The sequence below is a fragment of the Ochotona curzoniae genome, unplaced genomic scaffold (genome assembly GCF_017591425.1).
Source record: "Ochotona curzoniae isolate NIBS_2020 unplaced genomic scaffold, NIBS_Ocur_1.0 patch30, whole genome shotgun sequence".
NCBI lineage: Eukaryota > Metazoa > Chordata > Mammalia > Lagomorpha > Ochotonidae > Ochotona > Ochotona curzoniae.
The window spans coordinates 9606-28676 of NW_024466862.1; the positions used below are offsets into that span (position 1 = coordinate 9606).

Consider the following 19071-nt stretch of genomic DNA (forward strand, 5'->3'; position numbering starts at 1 on the left):
ACAAGAAATCATCACACACACAAAAAAGACGAAAAGGCAGGCGCAGTCAGAGGAGTTCCGCCACCAGCGAGCCAAGGACCAACAAGATAAAATCCAACGATGCGGAGTCCTGCGCCCAGAGCGCAACGCGCCTGCGCAAGGACAGAGGCGGTCCAGCCTCGGGCTGCGCGGCGGAAGCGTGCGCGCCCCGAGTCACGTGGCCCCGCGCGGAGCTGGGCGGGGCGTGGGCCGTGCCGCCGCGTCCTCGCGGGCTGGGAGGGCGGTGGCGGCGCATGTGTGCGGGGCTCGGGCTGCCGGGGTCTCCTCAGGGAGGCCGGCGTCTGCGAGCCGGCGGCGGGGGAGGCGAAGGGCCGCCGGGGCCAGTCCGGCTGCGCTCCGCCACCGCGCCGGGCATCATGGCATCGCTGGCCGACAAGGTGCGGGACCACGGGCGCATCGCCGTCGGGCTCCTGTTCAACTTGCTGGTGTCCATCTGCATCGTGTTTCTGAACAAATGGATCTATGTGCACCACGGCTTCCCCAACATGAGCTTGACGCTGGTGCACTTCGTGGTCACCTGGCTGGGCTTGTATGTCTGCCAGAAGCTGGACATCTTCGCCCCCAAGAGTCTGCCGCCCTCCAAGCTGCTGCTCCTGGCCCTCAGCTTCTGCGGCTTCGTGGTCTTCACCAACCTCTCGCTGCAGACCAACACCATAGGCACCTACCAGCTGGCCAAGGCCATGACCACGCCGGTGATCATAGCCATCCAGACCTTCTGGTACGGGAAGAGCTTCTCCACGCGAATACAGCTCACGCTGGTGAGTGGCCGCGGGTCGGGCGGAAGGCTGCCCGGGAGGTTTGAATGCTCGTTTGTTCTAACCCTTCCCGCACCTGTGGGTGTGCCCGCTTGAGGCTCCTTTAGGGAGAGCAAGGGGCAAACCAGCTTGAGCCTCACTTGGCTTTTTGCTCAGAACGGGGTGTCTGGGGGAGTCTTATTAAGCACCACGAAAACGCCTGTGTTCGGTGGTGGCGAAATCCAGTGTATCAGAATTGGCGCCAAACAGCAGGCACACCGTGTCTGATGCAAGTGGAAACGTTCAGCACAAATAAGACTAGTCTGTACCGACAGGCTGCAGAGGTGCCTGCATCTTTAAATAAATCAGGAGAGACACACTCATACTGTGTGAACAGCTGGTGGCTTGTAACATGTAAGTCGTGACGCTGTTGTCACATTCAGAGCTGCTTTGGGGGTTACCTGTTCACCTGTGTGACTCCTCATTATTTTTATCCCGTTTAAAATTAGAATTAAGTGATGCAAATCAACATAGAATGATCATGGATCACAAATAAGAAATAAGATGGAGAGTTCGCTCTCTCCAGTGAAGAAATGCAGGCATATAGACAGCGTGGTGTGTGTCCCAGTTGTGTTCTAGGCTTAGCTTTGTAAGCAGCTTCATCCCATGTCTCTGGAATTGAATCTGAACAGCATCTGCCTCTTTCTCGTTACAGATTCCTATAACTCTAGGCGTAATCCTAAATTCTTATTACGATGTGAAGTTTAATTTCCTTGGAATGGTGTTTGCTGCTCTCGGTGTTTTAGTAACATCTCTTTATCAAGTGGTTGGTAATTTTTTTTTCTTTATGTACTTCTTTAGCAGATTTCATAAAACTTGAAGCTGTACCCAAAAGTTTAGAAAATGCAGTGTAAAGACTGTTGGGAGGAAGGTATAAGTGCATGAACTGACTTGAGGTGAAGAGAACATGGTTGTATGATGCTCACCACATCCCTGTTCGTAAATGCGGGATCCCCACGCAGAGCAGTGGTGTGCGAGGAAATCATGCTATTTTTCCGGGGAATGTTTGCAACATAATATGATGTTTTACTTGGTGCCTTCATTGGTTATATGTATCCATTACTCTTCAATCACAGCATTGCTAAGAACTGGGTGCACACCCAGAAATTTGAATGGGCAAGAAACAGAATTAAAGTTTTTTGTTTTTGTTTTTGTTTTTTTGCTTTCTTTTTTTTTTAATCTCCAGCATTATGTGGTTGCTGTAACTTGCCTGTTGGTTACATGTATCAGTAGAGTCCTTTAAAGTCAGGGATTTTCCACTTCCTGACCCAGCACAGTGCCTTGTCTAAAGCAGACACTCATTAAAAACTTACTACAAATATGCTTTTTTGCTTGTTACATTGTGCGTGTGTGTGTGTGTGTTTATCAGGGTGGGGTGCAATAGCTTGGTTTAGCAGATGGTGAAATAATAACATTATTCTCTCTATGCTTGGTCTGGGACTCTGGGTGTGCCCACGTGGGGAATCAGAGCCAGAGTGGGCAGCCGGTTTTCCTCTTCGCCCAGGCCTGTGGCTGTTCTGTTGGGAGCTCAGTAGCACTGCCCTGGTGGTAAGCACTTCAGAGACCTGCTAGGAATCAGTGCTGTGGTAGAGCGGATTGCTGTTGGCCCAGCAGCAGGGCAGGTGAGAGCGCCGCAGGCTGGCGTGGTGGAGCAACCACTCCTTGTTGCCACTTAGCTCAGTGATGTTCTGTCCTCACCACAGAGAATGAGCAGAAGCTGCTCTGTTCTATGCTGTAAAAACGAAACAAAACAGGACCCAGGGCGGTAGCCTAGAGGCTGAAGTCCTCGCCTTGCACGTATGCTGATCCCATGTGGGTGCCAGTTCCCTTCCCATCTGTTCCACTTCCCTTCCAGCTCTCTGCTTGTGGCCTGGGAAAGCAGTCGAGGACGGCCCAAAGCCTTGGGACCCTGCACCCGCGGGGGAGACCCGGAGGAATCTCCTGCCTCCTGGCTCCTGACTTTGGATCAGCTCTGCTCTGGTCTTTGCAGGCACTTAGGGAGTGAATCATCGGATGGAAGACTTTCCTGTCTTTCTCTCTTTCTCTCTGTACATCTGCCTTTCCAATAAGATAAGTAAATAAATAAATCTTTAAAAAAACAAAAAGTAAGCAAACAAACAAAATAACTAAAACAAAACTGTGCGAGGGCACTTTGGTGAGTTTAAATTTTCTTACCAAGTGCAGTAAGGAGAGAACCTTGTTATATACACTTTTTTTTTTTGCTAGTGTAGGTTAAACATTTATGCAGCAGGAAATTTAACTTGTTGATAATAGTTTCTTATACTCCTTAAATGTAGTTTCAATTCTGAGTATTCACTGTTCACGTCAATATAACTATTAAAAGCAAACGATTTAACAACAACAACAAAAAAAGAAACCCACAAGATTTCTCTTATTTATTTGAAAGGCAGAGTGACACAGAGAGAGGTCTTCCATCCTCTGAGTCATTCCTGGAACAGCCAGGGACCTCCATCTGCATCTCCCGCATGGGTACCAGGGACCTCCATCTGCATCTCCCACGTGGGAGCCAGACCCCGTAGTTGGGCCATCTCCCGCTCTTTCCCAAGCTCTTTATTAGGGAGCCAGACAGAAACTGACTATCTGGGGCGCAGACTACATCTCCCGCGGGGGATGCCGCCATCACAGGTAGCAGCTTAACAGGATGCCCCACAACACTGGCCCCAGCATCCCCGTGTTTGTTCACAGGAGTCTCCAAACTTTTACGAGGATTTTTGTGTCAATCAGGTAGATATTTGAAGTGAGGATGACAGGTGAATAATTGTAGGCTAACTAATGCACCCAGTGAAAGTGTTACTGCAGGATAGGTGTAACTCCCCCTCCAATTCCTTTTTTTTTTTAATATTTTATTTATTTATTGGAAAGTCAGATATACAGAGAGGAGGAGAGATAGAGAGGAAGATCTTCTGTCCGATGATTCACTCCCCAAGTGAGTGCAACGGCCGGTGCTGCGCCGATCCGAAGCCAGGAACCAGGAACTTCTTCCAGGTCTCCCACGCGGGTGCAGGATCCCAAAGCCTTGGGCCGTCCTCAACTGCTTTCCCAGGCCACAAGCAGGGAGCTGGATGGGAAGTGGAGCTGCCGGGACCAGAACCGGCACCCATATGGGATCCCGGCACGTTCAAAGTGAAAACTTCAGCCACTATGCCATGCCGCCGGGCCCTTCAATTCCTTTTTAAAGAGCTTTTTTTCTGCCCATTGTGTGTGAGCACAATTTCTAAGGTCTTTCTTATTATACTGAGGATATTAAAAGGCAGTAAAAGAGCTGTTCACTTTAGATGTAGAGAGATGCTTGGTTCTCTCATTCTTAAGCGGCTTTTCTGCTTTATTCTCAGCATTGAGGGTACAAAAGGAGCTGTGACATAGCCTCGTGGCATGTAATATGCTTCCTCTGGATCTCTTGCGTCCGTTGCAAGGGCCCAGGTACTTGAGCCATCACCTTTTCAGTATGCATTCGCAGGAAGCTGTGTTGCTGACATCCCACGTGCAGCGAAACTGCTGAGCCACAACGCCCGTCTCGGAGAACGGGCGTTGTCCAGTGTGCAGGCACTAGGAAAGGAGAGGGGGAGTGGGTGATGGACAGAGAGTTGGGGAGCAAAAGTGGGGAGGCCTGGGCTAGGCTGACAGGGGCAGACATGGAGAGGTGGGACTGGGCAGAGATGCCGTGGGCAGAGTGAAGGGACCCTGGAAATGTGAGCATGAGGAAAGGAAGGGGTCTGCCCCTGCTGGGGCAGGGCTGGCCTTAACTATTGAGCAATTCTGTGGAAAGAAGGGAAGGGCTTGATTGTAAGCCAGTTCCATCAGGCAGGCCGGAAGCGGCCCAGTGAGGACAGTCAGAGCTGTGGGTGGGAGCAGAGAGGTGAAAAGGAAAGGCCAGACGTTCACCTTAAAAATGGCAGGCGAGCGGCTGCAACCGGGGCCGGCGGGTTAAGCTGTTGCGGTGGACGCCTGCTTCCCTTATGGGGCCCGGCTGCTCCACTTCCAGTCTAGCTCCCTGCCTGTGTGCGGCAGAGGATGGCCCAAGTCCTAAAGCCCTGCCCTACACATGAGAGACGTGAATGAAGCTCTGACTCCTGGCTGCAGCCTGGACAAGTCCTGCCTATCGTGGCCCTTTGGGGGATGAACCGGCAAGGGAAGGTGTGTGTGTGTGGGTGTGCCCACCTCTTCCTCTCTATCTCCTTCTGCCTTTTAAGTAAGTAAAAATGTATATTTTAAAAGTATATGGGGTGGGGGGGGGGCAAGGGGAGGGACTGGGGGAATCCCAGAGCCTATGAAACTGTGTCATAAAATGATATAAAATTAAAAAAAAATATGTTCAAGAAATATATATAAGGGAGGGATACAATAAATTCAAATAAATTCATCTTTCCAAAAATAAAAAAGAAGAAAGGTTCTTGCGAGAGAAGTTGCAACAAGAAATTGTCAGGTCTGTCCTTTAGATGTGGCTGTTAGAGGTGAGGGGTGAGCTTCAGGGGTACAGGGATGAGGGTGGGGGTGGTCCGGAGGCCTGGGCTGCCTGCAGAGGCTGAGGCAAAGGAGGAGGCAAGCTAACTCTGCCTTGGTCTTCACTCACCTGCTCTCCCAGGAGCAGGCAGTGGCAGAGCCAAGCCTTCCTCCTTCAGTTCAATCCCGGGGCAGTCAGGTTCAAAGTGCCTGTCCACTGGGCTGTGTTTGTCTTGGTGAATGTCTTCAGTGGAGGGTGGAAGTTAAGGAAGGGAGCTGCAGGAGGGTGCTGGGCCCAGGCACACACGCGTGCTTCCAGTCATGAGGACTGTGCAACTGCAGCTTTGGCCGTGTTGCCTCTGTGCAGTGTTACCATCTTCTAGAGTTTGCGGCTGCGCAGTGCATTGAGGTATGTTGATGGGCCACCTGCCAAAAAGCACATCCACAGAGAGGGGCATTGCTTCTCGCACTGATTGGGCTTCCTCAAGGGACTGAAGAGACCACACCCTTTCCAGGCCAGCTGCCCTGGCATAACCAGTCATAGTTGTCCGCCCCTCCCTCCAAGTCCTGCTTTTAGAAGGAATGGAAGAGTAGCGCTGCTTCTGGACCCCTTCTGCTGTGTCCCACATCTATGTTTCCATGCCTGCCTCTTCTCCCAAGATCTCCAAGGCTTGTATCTTTCCCTGTTCTGTCAGATCAGAGGCAAGGGAGAGTCCCACCATGCCCCCACTCAGGAATGTAGAAGCAGACAGGTGAGCCGAGAGGGACTGCCCAGAGCTGGAAGGGCATTCATGTAGTTCACTGATCTTGGGCGTTTCATAGGCCACTCTGTCCCCCTTCTTCCCCCGCAGTCTGCACAGTGTCTGCTGTGTCTGGGGCTAGAGTGGTGGCTTGGGTTGAGAGATGCTGCTTCTCTGCACCTGACTTGTTTCATCTTGTCATTTGCAGTGGGTCGGAGCCAAGCAGCATGAATTGCAAGTCAACTCCATGCAGCTGCTGTACTACCAGGCCCCCATGTCCTCTGCCATGCTGCTGGTGGCCGTGCCCTTCTTTGAGCCAGTGCTGGGAGAAGGGGGGATGTTTGGCCCATGGTCAGTTTCTGCTTTGGTAAGTGTTCTAATTGCCTCAGTATCTGAGAAACTGTAACTACTAACTCAGCTGTGTTGGCTGGGGTTTTTGGTTCCCATTGTGCCCTCTCAGACCCATTCCCGTGTTTGTGTAGTCACCCTCTGAGGAAGAGGCACCAGCAGGTGAAGGGACCACCCCAGGTTGGACAGCGAGACAGTGACAGGGCCACAGCAGATCTGCCACAGCCTGCCTGCTGTCCGCATCAAGACAAGCTAATTTGGACATGTTGATTTTTGTGTTGGTTTTATTTTCATAAAGATAGTGTGTGCTTGTTGTGTAGAATTGGTACATGGATAAGAATAGAAAATAAAAACCCCCGCCAGAAACCTACCAAGATAATCCCTGTACCATGCTGGGGTGACCATTTCATTTGTCTGTTTTTCTTAGTACATGCAGACACATGTGGATGTGGATGTGTGTAATTTTTTTAAAAGATTTATTTATTTTGGGCTCTGCATGGTGGCCTAGCAGCTATAGTCCTCGCCTTGAACGCGCCAGGATCCCATATGGGCGCCAGTTCTAATCCGGGCGGATCCAATTCCCTGCTTGTAGCCTGAGATAGCAGTTGAGGACGGCCCAAAACCTTGGGACCCTGCACCTGTGTGGGAGACCTGGAGGAGGCTCCAAGCTCCTGACTTTGGATTGGCTTGGCTCCTGGCCGTTGTGGCTGCTTAGGGAGTGTATTATCAGATGGAAGAGCTTCCTCTGTCTCTTCTCTATATATCTGACTTTGCAATAAAAATAAACAAATCTTAAAAAAAAATAAATGAAATAAAAAATTATCTATTTTTATTGGGAAGGCAGATTTACGGAGAAGTGGTAAAGAGATCTTTCATCTGGTTCACTCTGCAAATTACCACACTGGTCAGAATCCAGGAACCAGGATCTTCTTCTGGGTCTCACGCAGGTGCAGATTTCCAAGGCTTTGTGCCATTCTCTGCCACTTTCCCAGGCCACAAGCAGGGAGCTAGATGGGAAATGGAGCAACCAGGACACAAACTGCACCTTATGGGATGCCAGATGGCAAGGCAGAGGATTAGCCTGTTTAGCCATGACACTGGCCCAGTGAACAATGTCTTCACACCTACCTCATGGATATATGAGAGGAGCAAATGGGTTAATACACGTTCTTCACACGTAGTACACGTTATGCAAATGTAAGCTGCAGTTCCATTCTGTCCGCAAGCAGCTTCTGCATTCTTGGAGGGCAGGAACTGTGAACATGCTTTGTTTCTCACAAGGCTTGGTCCGCTTTTGTAGGCATCCAATGAATGCTTATATTTTAATTTAAGTACGAATAAAAATGGACAATAAGGGAAAACCATAGAGATATAGCCTATGAGGTTAGAGCTAGCAATTGGGGGTAGCTGAGAAGTTTTAAAATTCCTGGGAAGGGTTTTTGGCAGTTAAGACACCTGCACGGCACATCAGAGTACGTGGGTTCAGTACCCGGCTCTAGCGCCTGTCCCCAGCTTCCAGCCTGAGAGGCAGCAGAGACCAACTGAGTTAAGTGTGATCTGCCACCTGTGTCCGAGACCTGTGTGGAGTTCCTGGCTTTCAGCTTTGGCCTTGGCCTAACTCCAGCCAAAGCAGGCATTTGGCTCTCTCTCTCTCAAATAGATAAAATCAACATACTAAAAAGAAATTCTTATGCATTTTTGCTTATTTTTATTTTGTATTTTTGTTATAATGTCTGTATTGTTTTTATGTTAAGAAGTTACTGGGGCCCGGCACAATGTCCCCTGTGGCTAAATCCTTGCCTTTCATGTGTTAGGCTCCTATGTGAGCACCAGTTCGTGTCCCACCTGCTTCACTTCCATTCCAATTCCCTGCTTATGGCCTGGGAGAGCAGTGGAGGATAGCCCAAAGCCTTAGGACACTGCACCCGTGTGAGGGACCAGGAAGAAGAAGCTCCTGGCTCCTGGCTTTAGATTGACTCGGCTCTGGCCGTTGCGGCCACTTGGGGAATGAACCAGCAGACAAAAGATCTTCCTGTCTCTCCGTCTCTCTCTCTCTCTCTCTCTCTCTCTCTCTAAATCTGCCTTTCCAATAAAAATACAAATAAATCTTTATATAAAAGAAGAAGAAGTTGTTAGGGCCAGTGTTATCACATAATGAGTTAAGCCTCTGCCTGCAATGCTGTCATTCCACATGGGCACAGTTCATGCCCAGCTCCTTCACTTCCATCAACCTTGCTTCTGGTGGCCCAGGAAAAGCAGCAGGTGGATGACCCAAGTGTTTGGACCCCTGCCACTCACATGGGAGGCCTGGGTGGAGTGTTTGGCACTCCCTTAGCACTGGCAATCACAACCGTCTGGGGAGCAAACCAGTGGATGTTCGTGGATGTTCATAGATGTTTGTGGACAAACTTAATTTCTAGCACTATCTATTCTGCTCTTTTACTCTCAAACTCTTGCTGCTTCACAAAATTGATTCTCTCTTTTTCTCATCTTTTATTTATTGGGTCATGTCTGAATTTTTAAGATGCCAGATAACATGTGTCTTGCTGTGTCATAATTGCAGTGTCTTGAATTAATGAGTTTTTGGTTTCTTTGTAGCTTATGGTGCTGCTGTCTGGAGTGATCGCTTTCATGGTGAACTTGTCAATTTATTGGATCATTGGGAACACATCACCAGTCACGTATCCTTTTCAAAATAACTTACAGATGCAGAACCTGCCATGGTTTCCAGAACTGTCTCATTTATTACCCTGAGTCTCACACTATTACACAGCTTAAATTGAGTTGGATGAGTTATGTTTAGTCTTTTACTGTATCTTTCCACACTAGAATTTTTTTAAAAAGATTTATTTATTTTTATTGCAAAGTCAGATAGATATAGAGGAGGAGAGAAAGAGAGGAAAATTTTCCGTCTGTTGATTCACTCCCCAAGTGGCCGCAGCGGGTAGGAGTTGAGCCGATCTGAAGCAAAGAGCTCAGAGCCTCCTCCAGGTCTTCCACACGGGTACAGGGTCGCAAGGCTTTGGTCCATCCTTGACTGCTTTCCCGGGCCACAGGCAGGGAGCTGGATGGGAAGCGGGGCTGCCGGGATTAGAACTGGTGCCCATATGGGAACCCTGCGCATTCAAGGCGATGACTTTAGCCACTCGGCCACCATGCTGGTCCCCACACTAGAATTTTTAAAGAAATATGAGGAAAAATTTTTTTAATTATACATGTTCTTGAATTGGTTTTTTTTTTTCTTTTAATCATAAATGTTCTTGAATTTTCTTAAGAAATAGTGTTTTTGCCTTATGGAAACTTAGAACATTGTTCCTTGCAGTTGGTTAGTGGGCTTAAGTAGAATTGGGTGAGTCAGTAATGGGGAGAAAACCCTGGGTTTCCCAGTAGGTATGTGCAGCCAGGAAGCAGAGGAGGTTAGCAATGCAGTGAAAGGTGAGGGCAGAAGACCGCCATCTGGCTGTTGGTGCGCTTCCGTTTTTGGACTTGGTGGAGGGTGTGCTTGTCTTTCTCAATATTCTTTCAGTCAGGAAGTGAGATTATATAAATTGGAGGTCAGATTCAACTGCTCATTTTTAGATTTCTGCCAGTTCTGTTTCCCTTCACATCCGTCTGCCCCACGCTCAGGCAAATGCAAAGAATGGCTACCCTGCATTATGGTTCAATAGTGTGCTAGCCAAGTGCACAGATTTACTGCATATCTGAGTGAATATTGAGGAGTTAACAAAGTTGACAAAGTAAATAAATAGCATTATTACCAACTACCAAAAAAGAAAATAGTGTTATTTTTAAAAAAGCTGACAAAAAAAATATTTACTTTTGGCCAGGTATTGTTAGCACATTTGGTGCGTATTGTATTAGCTGTCTTCGTTTCTCACAGTAGCTTTCCAAGGCCACAAGTAGGGAGCTGGGTAGGAAGTAGAGTAGCCAGGAGATGAACCGGCTCTCATATGGGACCCCAGTGCTTATGATGGTAGGATTAGCCAATTGAGCTATTGCAACAGGCCCTAAAAGTCCATAGAAAAATGGTATTATGAAATACCTGTGAATTCCAAAATGTTTTGCACATTTTTTTTTTGAAAATTGTTTTAATTACTCTTGTAGGCAGTGTTGGACAATGTTAAAGAGAAAAGACACAGCAGGAGAGAAGTTGTGAACTGTGCCGGAGAGGGTTGAAATGTTCAGTGGAGGGGAGATCCCCCGCAAACTAAAGGGGGCGGAGGACAAGGGGACGCTCAGGAGGCCACTGCAGTATCCCGCTGAGATTCAGGATGGAGGCCGCAGGCTTTTCTGAGCAGTTGGCTGTAGAGAGCAAGAGAGGAAATGGAGTGGACTCATGTGGCTGCAGGCCACAGCACCTGGTGGGCTGGAGTGGCCATCCCCTGAGGTAGGAGAGCTTCCAGGAGACTGGGCGAGAGCAAGATGAGGCGTTCCGTTCTGGATGAACGTATCCGGATTCAGGGGTGACATCTCAGCTAGAGGTGTGACGGTCAGCAGGATGCGGAAGTGAGCTAAGGAAGTGAGACTGGGTAGGATCTGGCAGGGAACTGACTCGGATGCGGCCTTTCTGGACCCATGGAACCAGCACTGTCGTGCGGGTAGAACATCCGAAGCAGTGACTTGGTAATAGCTTTTATTATTATTATTTGTAATACGAGAAGCAGAGAGAGAGAGCTCCGATCCCCTGATTTACTCCTCAGACTCCAGCGATGACCGGGACTGAGCCAGAACCAGAGCTCAGCGCCTGCCTCCCATGAGGGTGAGAGGGATCTAGTGCCTGAGCCATCCCAGCTACCTCCCAGGGCTCACGATGGCAGGAAGCTGGAGTCAGGCACTGCAGCCAGGAATCCTGCTTAACCACCAGGCTAAGCAACCGCTTGTGGTAAGTGAATGTATAAATATGCATATGGGCGTGTGTATGCACGTACATGTGTGTTTATTTTTTAAAAAGATTTATCTTTTTTTTTTTAAATTGGAAAGGCAGATTTACAGAGAAGAGGAGATGCAGAGAAATTTCTGTCCACTGGTTCACTCCCTAAAGGGCCACAATGGCTGGAGCTGAACCGGTCCAAAACCAGGAGCCAGGAGCTTCTTCCTGGTCCCTCACACAGGTGCAGCGTCCCAAGGCTTTGGGCTGTCCTCCACTGCTTTCCCAGGCCACAGACAGGGAGCTGGATGGGAAGCGGGGCAGCCAGAACATCAGCTGGTGCCCATATGGGACCCTGATTCTTGCAGGGGAGAGGTTTAGCCACTTGAGCCATCTCGCTGGGCCCTGTGTGTGTTTATTTTTAAACTAACATGATTAGTAGAGCCTTTATACAATACTAAGTAACCAGCAGTGTGCTAATTCAGAGCATGGACTTTGGACTTAAATACACCTATCATGCTTGGACTCCAGTTCTGCCACTGCATACTGTTGGAGAGGCATTTGGCTGAATGCTTCGTCACCGCTCATGAGACAGGTGTGGTCGCCCAGCAGGCAAGGCCAGCACTCGGGGCTGTTTCTTCAGCTCCTGTTTCTGGCTGCCAGTTCCACGTGGGAGGCCGGGATGGAGTTCTGGGCCCCGGCATGTGGCCTGGGCCAGCACTAGCTGGAAAGGGCATTTGGTGAATGAACAATAGATGAGAGATCTTCTGTCTCTCTGCCCTCTTGTGTCTATAGGTGAATAATTAATTAAAGGATTAAAACTTTGTGACCAAAGGCAAAATTTCTTGTAATTCTTGAGCCTGGGAGGGAGCCTGGAAGGGGTATTGTTGTGCAACAGGTTAAGCTGTTGCTGAGAAGCCTTATAAAATGGGAAGAGTGAGCCTGCAGTGAGGGGCAGGGTATGGCTGCAGAAGGAATGTTTAAGAGTCCAGCATGGGGGCCCCGGCACGGTGGCGCAGTGGTTAAGGTCCTCGCCTTGCATGCCCGGGATCCCATATGGGCGCCGGTTCTAATCCTGGCAGCCCCACTTCCCATCCAGCTCCCTGCCTGTGGCCTGGGAAAGCAGACAGCCCAAAGCTTTGGGACCCTGCACCCGCGTGGGAGACCCGGAAGAGGCTCCTGGCTTTGGATCAGCATAGCATCAGCTGTTGCGCTCACTTGGGAGTGAATCATCGGACGGAAAATCTTCCTCTCTGTATATCCGCCCTGTATATCCGCCTTTCCAATAAAAATTAAATAAGTTTTTACAAAAAAAAAAAGAAGAGTCCAGCATGGGGCCCAGTGCAATATCCTAGTGCCTAAATCCTCACCCTGCATGCACCAGGATCCCATACCGGCACCAGTTGGTGTCCCGGCTGCTTTGCTTCCTGCCCAGCTCTTTGCTTGTGGCCTGGGAAAGCAGTAGAGGATGGGCCAAAGCCTTGGGATCCTGCACCCACACGTGAGACCTGGAGGAAGCTTCTGGCTCCCGGCTTCAGATCAGCTCAGATCCAGCCTTGGCAGACACTTGCAGGGTGAACCAGCGGATGAAAGATCTTTCTGTCTGTAAATCTGCCTTTCCAATGCGCCTTCCGCTCTTCAACTTGTGCACACCAGGTGTGTTGACATTGAGTCAGCACCAGGACACTTTCCCTATCTTGCCTCATTTCCCAAGGGCAGTCTACTGGAAGTGCCACCATAAAATGCAGCTACAAGTGGCTCTGCAAGGTGCATCCCCCGTGCTTTGCACGCAGCTGCCTTCCTGCGTTTCCATGGAGAGGTCAGTGGGGAGATGGAGGCAGTTTCTTGGCGCTGATTGACCACTGTCTTTCCCTGGGGATGCCAAGATTGACTCAGCGTTTGTGTCCCTGGCATTACGGTCACATTGCAGATGGGAAGGGCATCAGGAGGCTTTGTGCTTTCCAACTACAGGAAGCCTGTGTGTGTGTGTGTGTGTGTGTGTGTGTGTGTGTGTGTGCACATTTTATCTAGCTTGTGTGTGTGTGTGTGTGTGTGTGTGCGCGCACATTTTATCTAGCTTGTATCCTTTGTATCCTTATCCAAAAACCTCAGCTATAACATGTTTGGACACTTCAAGTTCTGCATTACTTTATTCGGAGGATGCGTTCTGTTTAAGGATCCATTGTCCATTAACCAGGGTCTGGGCATTTTATGTACGTTATGTGGCATTCTTGCCTACACTCATTTCAAACTCAGTGAACAGGAAGGAAGTAAGAATAAACTGGCTCAACGTCCTTGAGTGTTGGGGGACAATGAAAGCTTCCCCAAGAGGATTCAAGATGTTCAGTGTGCAAGTTGCTTTCAGAGGAGATAGAATCACCGTGCCAAATCCACTGACCGATTTGCAAGAAGTGATGCAAAGGAAGATTGTGTTCACAAATAGAACTTTTTTTTTAAAAGGACTTTTTTTTCCCCCTAATGTAATTCTCTAAAGCCGAAAAGATTTATGTTTTTTTGTGAAGATGATGATGTGAAGGCTGTGGGATGGTTGGGTTATATCAAGTAAAACACATGAAAACTAAAATTCCATAGTAAGGACCAGGGACTTGTGTGGCAGCCGTGCTGTGTCACAGGCCCCAAATGCTGGCTTTCTGGAGTCCCACTCTCCTAAGGAAATAGGGGATTCCACTTGCCAGTAGATGCTTTGCCTTCTCACAAGTGACATATATTATAACCTTGTCAAGAGTGTTCAAGTCAGAATTGAAATCATGTAATTCTATTTTTTTATTTTTTTGCTTTGCTTTAGTTGACCTTCCTGATTATTTCATTCATGGAAATGAAATATCTATAGAAAGCAAATAGAGAAGGTGATCATTTGATAGCTCTCAAAGTACTATTTTTCTAACAGAGAATTGGTGTCAGATATTATTTTCAAAAGCAACAGCTATAAGTTTACAGGTCTTCTGTTGTCTTTGAGCTTTCAGCAAGGTCTGTAAAGGCCAGGTGGAGTTGAACTCCTCACCGAGAGCGTGTTAAGAGCCTGTTCCTAGTGCTCTCAGGAGCCACCTGCTGGGCTCTTTGAGCATCTCATGGGGACAGTCATCTCAGCTGCCTGTGCCCAGCATCGGCAGCAGCCATGGAAACAACTCAGTGAGGGACATCCGTCCTTCCTGTGGTGACCGAGGCAGATCCTTGGGCGGCATGGAGGGCCAGCCCCCTCCCGACACTGAGAAGGAAGGAGGAACGATGTGAAAGTAGCAAGATGATTAATACTTAACTGGATCTGCGACTTTTCAAGGGGTGATTGGGGTGCAAGGAAGTGCATGGTTTCCACTTGAAGAAATCCAGTGCCACATATTTAATTGTGACCTGCATCCCTGTCTTTGGGCTTCTTGTGATACTCACGCGTGAGAAGCAGTTGTTGATAATTGTGCACTACACTGATCCTTTCGAAGGATTATTTATAAACTTGCAATGAGAAAATAATTTCAAATGACAAGGAACTCTGTGTATGGACTACACCTTCAGTATGACGGTTCATTCTGTTATGTGGTGTTACCCACAATAAAAGTACGCAAACGTGTTTATAGAGAATTTTTTTGTCCTTATCTGTTTTGAAGAATTTCAGTTTATCAGTCTGTTCTGACACTACTTTTTGCGATTTTTCTGTATTTGCTTTACATTTGCTCTGGTCTTCTGTTTACCAAAGAGACATTCGTATCTTACAAAGTGGTTGGTCTTTGCCGCAGGAAGCTCGCATCCCATGTTTGTGGAAAGAACATTGTTGAGTCAATTAGTAAATTGGCATGAGGAGGATTTGGTTTCTGTGCCCTGAACTTTGAGGTTCCAGTCAGTATGGGGTTGCTCATCAATGAATGGTAAGGAGAAAATGCAGTAAGAAGGCTGGAGTAAGATGGGCAGGGGGTGAGGGACATGTGTGTAAATGAATACAACACGTGCTGTTTGAACCATAAACATTCTTTGCCCTGGATACAGTCATCTCACTGAGAAGATTCGGCAAGAACATGCACCAGAGCACAGGAGCATGCTGAGCCCAGCCTGACGTGTGCCCTGGAAGGGAGCATGCTGCCTGTTCGCTCCCAATGTCCCCCGGCGGATTTTTAACCACTGACGCTCCGCCTTCACCTGTTAAAGCGCGCCTCGCGTGTTTCCTTTCGTGTTGCTGGTGAGAGGCATCAGAAGGCGAGCCTGGGGCAGGAGCGTGCCTCATCACTCCTGCCTGCACCGTCCCAGACCTGCAGCGCCCAAAGAAACAACCCCATCTCCCTCCTGACGAACAGATGGCAGAAAACAGAATCAAAGCAAGCTTACTTCTGATTCATTTTTTAAAAAATTATTATCAAAGCCTTGTTTTTGTGCTCTCTTCGTGATTTATTTCCAAGCTGTTACATCAGTCAAAAACATTGCACATCCACGCTGTCAGGAACTAGTTGTGGAAGGATTGAATCTGTGCAACGGGCAAAATCACAAGAATGCAAGAGCTGCCAACAGGCTGCAATGGGATAAGCCACTGCTTGGCACGCCTGCCTGCTTTGTCCAAGTCCCAGTTCAAGTCTCCACTGCTCTTCACTTCTGCTCCTGCTCTGCCAATCCACCTGGGAAGCAGCAGCTGGAGGCTCAAATGCTAGCAGTTCCTCCCAACCTGTGTGAGACCCAATGGGGTTCCTGGCTCCTGGCTTCAGCTTGGCCCAGCCCCAGATGTTGCAGTCACCTGGGGGGTGGGAGCGGGGATAGGGAAACCAGCACATGGAAAAATGGAAGGTCTCAAATGAATAAATCTTGTAAAAAAAAAAAAATGGAGACTGTGTGTATTGATGTTTTTAGTTTTACATTTTTGTTCCCAAATGTAAACTGAATTAAGCCTGCTAACATCAAGACCAGAGTCATAATTTCATTTACTCAAAGCTTTGCTGAACATATGTTAGGTAGATGCCAGGTATGTGCTGGGTACTGTGGGTATTTTTTTTTTAAGATTTATTTATTTTTATTGCAAAGTCAGATATACAGAGAGGAGGAGAGACAGAACCAGTGCCCATATGGGATCCCGGTGCGTTTGAGGTGAGGACTTTAGCTACTAGGCCACCATGCTGGGCCCTGTTATAATATTTTGTTGTGTTAAGACACATGATTTCTTTTTATTCACTCCTCAAGTGGCTACAACAGCCTCAGCTGAGCTGATCCAAAACCAGAAACTTCTTCCAGGTCTCCCACGTTGGTGCTGGGTCCCAAGGCTTTGGGCCATCTACTACTGCTTTCCCAGGCCACAAGGAAGGAACTGGAAGGGAAGCAGCCACGATATGAACCAACACCCAGATGGGATCCTGGCAGATGCAAGGCAAGGATTCAGCCATTAGGCTATCACGTCAGGTTCCACCATCAATCCCAAGAGTTCTGGATTTGAGCCCTGATTTCATTCCCAATTCCAGTTTCCACACACCCTGGAAGACTGGAGGTGATGGCTCAAACACTTGCTTCCTGCCACCCCATATGGGAAACACAGTTATAGAGTTCCAGGCTCTCGACTTCTTCCTTGCCAACCCAAGTTGCACCGGCATGTGGGGAGTGAACCAATAAATGGCAAAGTCTCTGTGTCTTTAATAAAATACCTGATGCCAAACAGTCAGTTATCCTTCATCAGCTGTTTTTTTTTTTTAAGATTTATTTTATTTTTGTTGGAAAGTCAGATACACAGAGAAGAGGAGAGACAGAGGAAGATTTTTGTCCGTTGATTTCATTCCCCAAGTGAACGGCTGGAGCTATGCCAGTCCAAAGCCAGGAGCCCGGACCCTCTTCTGGGTCTCCCACACAGGTGCTGGGTACTAAGGCTTTAGGTCGTCTTTTGACTGCTTTCCCAGGCTACAAGCAGGGAGCTGGATGGGAATTGGAGCACCCGGGATTAGAATCGGTGCCCATATGAGATTGTAACGCATTCAAAATGAGAGCTTAGCCGCTAGGCAATGGTGCTGGGCCTGAGTATTACCCTTTTTCAAGTGAGTCTTAAAATGTTATGAACAATCTGAACCCATAGTCTCTAAAATCATACTTTTTATTGAAGAGTGGATATCTGGATGCTATTCTGAGAGCCTTGCTTCTTTTTGAGTTTGAAGACTTCTCCCTCCACCACACACAAGATAGAAGGAATGGAATTTGCCACCGTACTGCCTATGAAAAAAAGGCCTGTCTTCAGCAGCCCGCTGTTAGACAGAAGGTCCATTCAGAGCAGACAGACGTAGACTCTGGGCTCCCGTACAAGGCACGCAGTAACGGGAATGCAGGAAGCATGGCGCCTTTTTCAATCTCTGGTTGTGGTGACTATCTTTGGGAAAGAAAAATACAGGTTGAATATATTAAAAACATTCCTCTTGAAAGTATAAGACTCATGGCTGTGATACAAGCTTAAATCTCTTTGGGAATGAATAAGCAATCTATGAGAGAGCGGTAGACAAGTCCATCATCATGCTCATAAAATCAACCAAGTGTTTGAAAGTAGGACTGTCTGTTGATAGTGCCATTTGCCAATTTATTCTGAATGTTCTTGTGTTGAAAATTCTCTGGGTAAGCAAGGATTCTCATACAGGGAGAAAAACAAGCCTCTATCAGTGTAAGCAGAGTGTCGTTTTACGGAATAAAAGCAGTACAGTTGTAATAAGGTTATTCCTACATAAGCACTGTGCTTTGCAAAAAATGTTTCTTGGACTAATGTTTCCTTAACTTGTTTCCTTTTGATTTATCTTTTTCCTCTTTGTCCCAAGCTTCAAATCCAATATTCAGCAAACTATGGTTCTAATCTCTCTTTTAAAAAAAATCATTTCTTTTTATTGCAAAGGCAGATATATGGAGATGAGGAGAGACAGGAAGATCTTTTATCCACCAGTTCACTCCCCAAGTGGGCTGCAATGGCTGGAGCCGAGCCAATCTGAAGCCAGGAGCCTGGAGCTTTTTCTGGGCCTCCCACATGGGTGCAGGGTGCCAAGGCTTCAGACCATCCTCTATTGCTTTCCCAGGTCAGTAGCAGGGAGCTGGATGGGAAGTGGAGCGGCTGTGATATGAACTGGTGCCTTTGTGGGATCCCGGCACTGGCAAGGTGAGTCTTTGTATAGGGCCCAATTTTTTGGTCTTTAATTCACAAGTCCATAAATAGTGGTTGGACACTGTTGATGCGCATCAGGCACTCTAGAGGCTAGCAACGCAGAGAACCTGACCGAGTGCTACGATGTTCTGCTGTGATTAATACAAACAGAAAATATTAGCCACTGCTCCCAGATACTGCGGTTCTCTGAGTAACCAAGTGACCGTTACTCATGGGATGAGTAATGAGCACTCTTCAGCCTTGCTAAATTCTCAGAGTACCCAGTTCTTTTTCCTCCTAATTTCTCATCCCAATTATGTCTATTGTATTGCTTTCACTAGACTACAAGCTTGAAAAGGAAAAAGGATTATGGATGAGGGTCTGGGGTCTTTTAAAACATTAATGGGAAGGAAAATTAAAAGATCGGCTTATTTTGGTGCAAATATTTCGGAGATCACTGCCACCCGGGGGTCTTCAAAAGTTTGTGAAAAATGAGTCCTACAGGGCCCGGCGCAGTGGCACAAGTGGTTAAAGGTCCTTGCCTTGCACGCCCGGCATCCCATATAGGCGCCGGTTCTAATCCCGGCAGCCCCGCTTCCCTTCCAGCTCCCTGCCTGTGGCCTGGGAAAGCAGTCGAGGACGGCCCAAAGCTTTGGGAACCTGCACCCGCGTGGGAGACCCGGAAGAGGCTCCTGGCTTTGGATCAGCATAGCATCAGCCGTTGCGCTCACT

The 19071-nt window shown here is 48.0% G+C and overlaps 1 protein-coding gene across 2 annotated transcripts; it reads left to right on the forward strand.

Moving 5' to 3' along the window:
• The first annotated feature begins 262 nt into the window (after positions 1-262).
• LOC121167058 (solute carrier family 35 member E3) lies at positions 263-13584 on the forward strand. 2 transcript variants are annotated; one of them, XM_040996431.1, is made up of 5 exons: positions 263-797; positions 1489-1599; positions 6243-6401; positions 8981-9063; positions 13362-13584. In XM_040996431.1, exons 1-5 carry the CDS (start codon positions 273-275, stop codon positions 13546-13548), a joined length of 1065 nt encoding a protein of 354 aa, XP_040852365.1. In that variant the 5' UTR covers positions 263-272; the 3' UTR covers positions 13549-13584. The 2 variants fall into 2 exon arrangements, with proteins under 2 accessions (XP_040852365.1, XP_040852366.1); XM_040996432.1 differs by lacking the exon at positions 1489-1599.
• Positions 13585-19071: the final 5487 nt, after the last annotated feature.